The 10,665-nt window shown below is 38.8% G+C and overlaps 1 protein-coding gene across 1 annotated transcript; it reads right to left on the reverse strand.

Moving 5' to 3' along the window:
- Positions 1 to 1,366: 1,366 nt before the first annotated feature.
- Positions 1,367 to 7,241, reverse strand: Tdrd15 (tudor domain containing 15). The gene is given in 9 exon segments (XM_021202326.1): positions 1,367 to 2,386; positions 2,389 to 2,661; positions 2,664 to 3,163; positions 3,166 to 3,690; positions 3,693 to 4,389; positions 4,391 to 5,010; positions 5,013 to 5,448; positions 5,450 to 5,521; positions 5,523 to 7,241. Coding segments are annotated over 9 exon segments (5,862 nt in total).
- Positions 7,242 to 10,665: the final 3,424 nt, after the last annotated feature.

Consider the following 10,665-nt stretch of genomic DNA (forward strand, 5'->3'; position numbering starts at 1 on the left):
GTGAGAGAATACATACACCTTACCACAGAGTCTGGAACATAGAAAGCTACCCACTGCTACCATAACAATGTTCACTAATATCATAAGGAAAGCTTTAAAAGTTAGAAGAAAGGGGGGGGCAGTTTCACAGCACTCAGCAACTGAGATGAATCTAAATTCGAATTCACAGAGAATGTTATAAGAGTGCATCAGTAACGAAAAGACATATCTTCTCACTGAAAGAGTGGAATCTGTGATGGTGTGAGTTGTAATTTGGGATATGGGGCAAGCATTATTTTGAAGTCTCAACAAACATTCTTAGAGAAGGAACATCATTGCCTAGAAAATCCACAGTAAATAATCCATAGAGAAAATTAATAAAATTCAAGTTAGAAAAATCAGACAATAGCACATAAAATGATAAAAATCTTAATATTCATAGTTTGTTTTCTATGCCTAATGGCTTAAGAGAAATGACACTTCAGTAAGTTTGTTCGATAAAGTTTAACTGACTTAGCAATATGTTAGAAATACTCTCAAAAGATACCTGGATATATAATTGGTCTGTTACAAAATAATGTGTACTTTGGAAAAATTGACTCTTTAAAAAGAGCCAAAGAGCTAGCTAACCATTTGACCTGAACTCCTACAACCTCAGAAGTTTTATGAAAGTCCTGATAGCATTTATAAATTGACATGCATGTGAACACACATATAGTTGTAGAAATAGTTACTTTTACTGAAATCAAATAAATCTGACATTCAGAAATGGTTAAAATGGCAAAACAACAGCCCAAATTATCATGTTTGTTTGTTTGTTTGTTTGTCTGTTTGCTGGTTGGTTGGTTGGTTGGTCTGTTTGTTTAGACAGGGTTTTTCTATGCAGCTCCTAGCCTGGAGCTCACAGTACAGCTGGGTCTAGCCCCAGGTGATTCTCTTGCCTCTGAAATCTCTGTTAAGAGATTGTAGCCACAATCCACTATGCCTACCTCTAATACTCAGGTTCCCTAGTAAGAATTTTTCTGTTATATGGTACGTTCATTCTGGACAGTTTTAGCCCGTTAAAAACAAAGAATCAAAAATAGAAACTCCTTTGAAACAGCGACTTTTCAAGTGTTGTGTAATTTTTTCATTAACACACACTGCTCTTGAGTCCATTGTGTTATGTCTTTCCTGGAATCCTTCAGTTGATAGGTTTTCAAACATGTTTCCAAAGCAGCCTGTGTTGTTCTCTAAAGGATCAGGTACTCCCCCAGACATAGATGCTACACATAGCTCCAATAGAGCTGTTCTTCGGAAGTTACATTTCCCACTGATGATTTCTCTTCTCAGTTTTAACTTTGCGGAGTGTGATTTTTCAGTAGCACGGCATTTCCTTAAGCGGTGCCTAGCGACCTTTCTCCTCTTCATAGGTTTCTTCCTCTGTGGCTTTTTTTTTGTTAGTGTTGTAAATAACATTGTCTTTTTTGTAACAATATTTGTCCAACAGTGAACAGATGGTTTGGTTCTGTGGTTTATGCTGGTCTTTTGTACATCCAGTAGCAGTAATTCTGTCAGGATGAGCTGAATCCTTAGGATGTACGGCAAGACCAGAAGCCACCAGCATATCGGCTACACTGTCATTCTCATGAATGACATCCACTTCTGATACTGTTCCAGAACCATACTTCCTAAACTGAAAAACTAATCCTGGTTTGCTTAGGAAATCTTGAAAAAGCTGCCTGACTTCCTTATTCCACAGTTTCCCTGTAGCAGGGAAGACACCATAGAGGCTACATGGATAGTTCGGCATTGGCAAGTTCATAATTTTCTGAGGTACAGATTTAAGATTCATTGCTTCTGAATAAAGTACACAAACAAAATGTCCATAGTCAATCAAAAGGAGCTGTAGAGCTTGATCCGAAACTTGGGAGATTTCTGCTCTGCTCCACTGATCTTCCAGCTCACTTTTGAACAAGCAGCTAGAACCAGGAATCATGTGCGCTGGAGGCAATGCTTGCAAAGGCTCTGGTATGTCTGAAAGCAAGGTAAAGAGGTACTTCATTATATCAAAGAAATCCTCTAACTGCACACAGAAGTCTGAGGGGTCATGAATAGCAGTGGCAATGCTGGAATATCGTTTACCATTTTGGAGTGGTGCCCAAAGAAATGGCTGGATTGCACATGGTGACAAAATTGTCTGGGGCTCCAGACCAAAAACAGTAGCTGAAAATGGCTGTTTTCTCCATTCTTCCACCTGAGATGTAGTTACATTTAAATACCCCCAAAGCAACATGCCATCTACCAAAAAGTCTACTTCCCAAATATAGTCTAAATACTTCAGAGAAAGGACGATCATTTCCAAAAAGAAAGCAAATAAACACACAATGAACTCAAGGGTAGAATTTGTCAACCAAATCCTTGTACTCCTTGTACTCCTTGTCTTGGACTACTCATGAGCTCACCACTAGGTACTTTGGCATGAGTTATGGGCACTACTGCACGCTGTCCGTGATCTAAAAAAGCAAGTCCATTCTCGTCCATCCACTGCGCCACTGGTTTGGGCTGGTACCACATTAAATTTCTTTTAGATGCCACTAAGACTTTTAACTCCCTTTCAATATCATCCATTGATAACAAAGAGGAATTTTTATCTTCTGTAGTAATTAATAATGTTAAATCTGATGTTTTCTGATTTTTTTTGGTAATGTCACATGAAATCCCCCAGCCTCCAAAATGTAAATCATTTCATTTTTTTCAAGCTGCCCGTGTCTCAACAGTTCAAAAGGAACTTCACCTAGCGATTGGGAGAATGGGTGGAAGACCATGGAACCCCCTCCACACATATCTACTCTTCCTGTCTTCTCCTTGTTGGCTTCAAAGGTACTAACTTTATGAGTGATGACCCGAGGCATCTTCTGTCCTTTAGGACATGGTGACCACCTCAGCAATTCCTTGGTGATACATTTATCACCACAAGTTATATTTACTTCCCACTTTTAATCATGTGTCTTCCAAAGTTCACAAAAAACTGTTCCATTATTTACTCCTGAGGTAAAATAATCTGCAATTTTGCTTTTACATATTTCGATGGGCCCATCCCATCTTATCCTATGACGAAAAGAACCAATTGCCAGCTGGGGGATAGTTAAGAGTTCCCTGTTAATAGAATAAACTTTAGATTCATTTACTATAGCAGTATTGGATCAAAAACTTCCACTTCAAAGGACCCTTCTTCAGGCAACACATCCTTAGTAACATCTCTAGACATGACATGGTCATGAGCATATTCTACCTGATCTCTCACCAGAGGGCTCAGACCATTCCAGTTTTTCTGGCTATCTGTCTTTTCATTTAGAACACCGGCGAGTCCCATTGCTTTGTTTCCAGTCCTAGTACACACCATATGAAAATTGGCTTGATGACGGATAGCGGGTACAGACCCCTTAAGCTGGGTACTCAAGTCAACGTGGGGTTGAGAAATTTTTGTGATCAGAGGTCTAATAAGGATTTGAAGGCTTTGAGAAGCTGATTGGTTTAAATCTTTGGTAAATAATTTTGATACCCTCTCTCCTGAGTTGAGGCCCATGTCACTGTCTTCAGGAGTGTGTGCAGACCCAGGGGCAAATTTTATATTTTTAATTCTATCCTTCGAGAACTTCTCCACTTTGCTTTCTGGCATGGGTTCAACTTTACAATAAATTGATAATTTCAAACTCCTGCTGTATATGCTCTGGGATGCATCAATCGATCTGTTTTGTTTGCAGAATGTGTTGCTAGGCTAGTTTTATTTATTACATTGTTGCAACGGTTGCTTTTTGTGTTTTCTTTTAAAGCAGCAGCAAATACCTGATTTAACCTCTGATTCTTTCCCACACACCAGGCTTGTTTAGAATGTTTTTCTCCATAAACATTAAGTAGCAATTTTATTGTCTGATTTATCTGTTGATACCCATCACATAAGTCTATACCAAGCTGCCCATCTGATTCCCTAGACAGTATTAGAGCCTTTAATAGTTTCCCTAAGAAATTGTCTTCAAACCATCTATTGATTTCTCCTGGAATATGGGTGTCTCTAAGGTCTGACAGAAAACACTAAATCGCTTGCATAGGCATAAACAACACCTCCGGAAACTGGTCAGAAATGACACACAGCATATTGTCTTCAACCAATTGCTCATTCCCATAGTCCACAAAATAAACGCAAGTGCCAGATGACGACACTGTTGGCTACACCAAGGCTTTATATGAGAGCCCATCCTCTAAGTACTTAGAGATGCACAATCTCATTCTGTTCTAGCCATATTTTGAATACATTTTTAGGTTAATCATCTCTGTGATTCTTGTCTGCAGCATCTCTAAATCTTTGCTGTTTCTACAAAGCTGGCAGTAGAACCTTTTGGGACTATACACATGATATATATATATATATATATATATATATATATATATATATATATTCACTTCCAATCTTTACATCAAAGGAAGAGTAATAGTAACTATAAAGACTAATTGAAAATGGGATTGGCCTTGATAATACGCTGTGGTGGGTGGAGCCACGGCAAAGGAGACATTCATTTGCACTGGTAAATGGTGATTGTAAATCTACTAAGTTACATAAGCATCTAGAGTGTATAAGAACTAAGGCATACACAATACAGGTAAGCAAGCCTCCACATGAAGAAATGACATTTACAAAGTCTCTGGACGCTTCTGCTGTCCAGTCTAATAGTTTACAGGTAATGGGCTCAACTAAATAGTTGAGACAGCGTCTGAAAGCCTGGGCTTCTAAAGCGAGAAAATGTGGGTTGACAGCACAAAGGTCTTTAATGAACACTCACTCTTGATTGCCATAGTCAACAAATATTAGTTCAACCTCTCATTCTGATGCTCGAGTCAAGATGGCAGCCCTGTACCACTTCCCATCTCTGGAATGCTTAGCAACACAAGCTCCCTTCCCAGTCTGATATGGCTCTGGGTGCGTGCTATAATAATCTTGAATTTGTTCCATCAGTAGCTTTAAATCTTCTAACTTACACTGAAGCTGAGCATGAAGTCCCCGGGGCCATGACAGTAGGAGCAGGTGACTTTAAGAAACTTTCCTGGTTTGAACACATACTCCTTATAAGACTGTGATGAGTTGGGTTCAAAAACTAAGTTGGAGGAAACTTTTAAATCCAGGAGCCTGCCCAAAGATGAGGTGTTTTCTTTCAGCTTCTTGGAAGGATACCTCTCAGGCTCAGGTCTTTTGACAGGGACAGAGGTCACAACACTTTTCTCATGAAGTGTATTTAGCTTTAACACTACACGGTCCCTTACAGATGTGTAGAAAGCTGATGCTACCTCTGCAGGTTCTGCATACCCGGCTTGTAGCATCAGAGAGAGCGCATCAGTATTCCCAGGAGCTTCAACATTCTGAATATCCACCGTGTACTTGTTGTCTCTTTCTGCTATAACTTGAAGCAAAATTGCTTTGTTCAAACTGATTTTTTAAAAAATAATCTGTTGCTGCCTTTATCCACACATCTGTCACTGGAGCTACATGTGCCAGTGAACAGTACATGTGCTAAGGGAGGCAACGTACGAAATTCTGGAAGCAAAATTTTTACATAAAAAAAAAAAGGTATAGAGTCAGTACTTCCATAGTCCAGGAGGTAAACATTACTCTGATAGCCATTCACTTCAGTGATGATGGCTTTGTAGAAACATCTATCCTTGCTATATCTGGCACAACATAATAATCCAGGTCCAGGGTGCCTCGGAGTTACTTCATTATTTTCAGGTGCATTATAAAACTTATTTATAGTTCTCATTAAGTCTAGAAATTTTCTCTGGTATTTATTAATGTGTACCCAGAAATTGGATGGGTTCAGTACATTCCCTACAAATGCTATGTATGTAGATCAGGCCTCCATTTTTACAGTTTTAATAGGAAAAGCTGCTTTTAAGTCATCCTTTTCATTAAGTCCACCCACTGACTGCTCAACATCAGCCACAAAGCTGTCTGCCCCATAAGTGCCCACCAGACTCGGATTGGGACGTGTCTCTGTGTCCCATGTCCTCGGCAGACACTTAGAATTAGCTGCAGATTCTTGAGACTGTAAAGTCACATAATACAGACGTTCATCCTCACTGAACCAATCAATGTAGACATATACTACATGTCCCAAAAGGGCTTGCTTAAATATAGTCAGTTGCTGTTTCCTTAAATATGTCAGAGAGCATGGAAATGTGAATGATGGTGCAAAAATAAAATCCTGCTTCAGTTTCTTCACGTGGACGGAGGGTACAGACTCACTGCCACCATAATCCATGAACCAAACTTCCACTTGATTATCTGGCAAGACCTGCTGGAGAATTCCTCTTTGCCACCTCCTGTTTGTCCCTTTAGCAACACACAGGAGTCCAAAATTGTCACATGCGGGACTGGCTTCTTGACCGAGTGTGTTGTAGTGCAAATTCATATGCTCTGCTAGGTCTTCTAGCTCTGGAATCTGCTTAAGTAATTGACAATAAAATTTACTGGGGCTCAGTGCAGATGACACTTTGATGCTGTCCAAACTTTCCACTGGTAAAGATGACTGGAAATTATCTAGAACACTTTGAATATCAAGTAAAGTGCTCTTGCTTCTTAATGGTAACTCAGGACTTTTATGTTGTAGTAAGTCTGGCATTGGCTGGGGTAGTTCCTTTAATATTTCCACAACAAGACAAAATGTATCCCTGTCAATAAATTTTCCTAATTGTAATTCAAGAACCCCAGATATAACTTTGGGTGCCTCAAGAAGAATCATTTGAAGAGGCAAAATAGTTTTCATATTGCCTTTCACCTGCATTCCTACCAGTAGCTTGAACTAATTCAAAGCTTTGGGAGACCATTTCTCTCCAACTGGGAGTATGTTGGCAAAAACGCCAAATATGACTCTGGGTGGGAGCTCAAATAATTTTTTGCAAGCAGAGGCTAGTTGAGTACTATCGACTGTCAGCTCATCTCCCCGATCAATAAGCAGCACTGTATAGACTTCATTCTTTTTTTCCAGGACTCTTCCTCTCTGCCATTCTCTAGTCTCTCTTTCCTCCACCAGGCAAAACTCGTCAATGCCCACGTTATTCTTCACTTTGTGGATATACTGTATTTCCCTCTGCAATATTTGATAGTCAAACTGACACTCACTACTATTTTTGCCTTGAAATTTCACAAGAATATCCTTAGGAAGACATTCAATATGCAAAACTGTCAGATCTGTATCTAAAAGTGTTGGCAATAAAGATGTAGAATCCATTTACTAAAACAAAAAAACAAATAAGTACAAATTTGTACAAATAAGTACAGATTTCTGGATCGATGGCTATCAATATCACATAAACTTCATCATATATAAATTTGGTAAGTAAATATCAAACAAGATAATTCTATATCTGTTTTTTACATTTATTTGGGAGTAGGGGTGAGACATAAATGGAACTCAGAGGACAACCCATGGGAGTAAGTCTCTCCTTCTACTATACAGGCTCTGGACATCAAACTCAGATCATCAGGCTTGATGGCACGTACGCTTATTCATTGAGCCATCTCACCATGTTTTATTTTGTTTTGTTTTGTTTATTATATCAAACATGTTGCAAAAACCTGTATTAGCTAGGCAAAATGTTATTGATATAAACAAGATGTTGCTGAGGCAACGCTGTTCTTTACACATTAGAAAATTTCACTAAAATGACAAGATAGGAATGTGTAGATCATTATTGGAACACACAGAGGTAATCCTTATTTCTGAGAGGACTTAACAAAGGTCTACTAGATAGTAGATGTGGTATAAAGGCCAAAAGAAACCAGATTCACTAGTGACCTCATATCCTGGGGAAAAACAACCTCCTAAAGGGCTCCTAATAACCAACAATTCAAAAGGACAAGAGAAGAAAACGAGGGCAGATGGAAGTCAGAGAGGAGACGAAGTGTGTACTTGTGTTAACTTGTGATACTTAGACTCTACCAGTATGCAATCCCAAGTTTATTCATTGATTGGGGGAAATAAGCTGAGGTCTACATGCCCCTAAGGCAGGATGATCCTGAAAAGGCACTGAAGCCTGCAAGTACCTAACCCTGGCAGGCCCAGCCACAAATAGAAAAGAAAAGCCTTTGCCCATGAGAGATAACTTTACTTCTGTTTTGACCTCCAGATTTAGAGGATTCTAAAAGTCATAAAGTTTATATGCAGAACGTTCAACATGATGTCAGTGTTGTAGTTTGAATTTGAAGTGTACTCCAAAGTGGCGGGTGTGTCAAACACTATTATAGTATGACTACCATGGCTTGGTCCTCAACTGGCAGGTCCAGTCGATGGATACCCCATTCTTTGAGCAGCATGCACCTTTACTTAATATTTTAAAAAGGACCCAGCATAACTCCTTTGTCAAATGTAAATATTGAGGATAGCGTTAGCCAATCCAAGCCCAAGAATATTGTACAAACAGGTTCTTGAAACACTAGACGCCTATCTCTCCAGATCATTTTATTCCTTCAGACAATCCAAGTGCTCTTACAGACTTGTTTCATGCCACTGAAGAAAAATAATTTAAGCCTGGCTTACCCCTGGCTCTCACCTAAAGCCAGTAACATCCCAAAATAAATTGCTGAAGAATTACACTCCAACCCAGCAGGGAGTTTCCCTAAGAAGTCAGACGAAATCTTCACAGTGGACAGACATACTGCTGCATATACTTTATCTGAAGAAAAGGTTGTTTAAGTTGAATACATGAGGATTCATGGGCAATAGCTAATGGTTTCCAGGGGGCAGCAGGGGTGCATAGGAGACAGTCTGAGAGATATATTACGCAGGGAGGTGAAGAAGTGGTTTGCAGATGAATTCTCAAAAAATGATGTCAACAAAGACTTACCCTGTGGAATAAACTCTTAATTGTGTAAAAGCAAAATCTGTCCTGCGGATGTCAATCACTCCTCTATACCTGCCTCTCCAAAACTTGTTCAATGAGATCATGAAGAAAGATCCTGTGTCCTGGACAAAGCCACACCTTCCTGCATCTACTGACCAACTAAAATTCGGAGAACACTCATGAAAAATATGTAAGCTAGGAATTTAAAGGCAAATTAATTATTTTATACAATAAACAGTTGGGTCATTTTAAAACATAATTAAAGACATTCTAGAACCAATGCTCTCTTCCTGCAAGAGTTTCCAGAAACATCACTCATTATGCTGTTGGAAGTGTGTTGTGTTAACACAGTACAGACATCACATGCCACCTGAACCTCAAGTAATCATGTGGAATTTGACAAACTTGGTTTTCCTTCGAATCAAACACTAAATCTATAAAATGAAAGGTTTAATTAAATTAGGTCTTTTCAAATTAATTTTTTAGCAAAAAGTCATTTAAAGATAAAAATAAAAAGAAATCTATAAAATGGATTCATTGATATTCTAATAATCTCAAGTTTATACAATTTAATTGTAACATCATCAAATGAAAATACAATCATTCTAATGAACATAAATTCACATAATGTGTTTTCATTATTGCATCCCATAGCACAATATTGAAAACATGAAGTTTATGCATCTCTAATTGCCCATCTCCTTCTACAATTGTGTGACAATCAACACAGGAAGACACAAATAAAACATATGAGAGAGTCTATGTGAGACACTCCATGAATTCATCAGATGAACTATTTTAAAGCTTAGTATATATTTGAATATTTTCATTTTAAAAAGTTAATTACTTTTAACTACATTTTTAATTAAATTCAAATTCACTGTATTTTAATGGTAAGTATTCAAAACATCATAATTATTGAAAACAAAGCATAGACATATATACATATCTCAATTCTAACCTATCACACAGCAAGCATTTATTGGGTTTGTATACCTAGAACCCCTGGGGTCTATTGTACTGAAGAGTATAAGTTAAGCCTATTCCCATTTTGCATTTCATGGACTTAACTTAAAAGCTTAAAGGAGCAAAGTGGTTCAGTACATTAATTTAACTGATTTTTACAATAAAATTTTCACAGTTCAGGCCTCTAAACTGAAGGTCAAGAGGTTCAGAAGCATCAGCTCAACTTTTCTGATGTTTGCCCCACAATATCACCACCCCCAGTTTTAGTGCTATGTTACATGAACCACATACGTTTTAAAAAGAGGAAGAAGACAGAGGAGGAAGAGGAAGAGAAGGAAGAGGAGAAGAAGAAGGAGAAGAAAGTTTAAATAGAAGGCAAACCAAAGCAAATATGTTCAGCTTGTGAATTCATCCCTTTTCAAGATATAGGCTAACCCTGGTGAGACACTGCCCAAGAACCTGGCAAAGTCACTCTACTAAGTCATTCAGATTCTACTAAGTCATTCAGATTCAGAGCAGATATTCACAGCTGGGGTTTCTTCCTCTCACTTCTGTATGTATTCAAGTTGATTTCTAGGTTCTGGTTTTGAATTTAGCAGAAACAATTCAGTGTGCACTCTTTCATCCTATGTGTGTCAGGCACCAGACATGGGGAAATAAAGGGGTGGGAATGACCCCACTCCCACCAGAGCTCAGGGAGACTGGACTGGCAGAGGCACCACACAGACTGCTGGGTACCGTGGAAGAGCCGGCTCTGGGGCCTCTGGGCCTCACGGAGGTCAGAGACAACAGGTTGTCACTCTCAGACACCCCAGACACCGCTGTATGTCGCAGAAGAGCTGAGAC

This window comes from Mus pahari, chromosome 7 (genome assembly GCF_900095145.1).
Source record: "Mus pahari chromosome 7, PAHARI_EIJ_v1.1, whole genome shotgun sequence".
NCBI classification, from domain to species: Eukaryota; Metazoa; Chordata; class Mammalia; order Rodentia; family Muridae; genus Mus; species Mus pahari.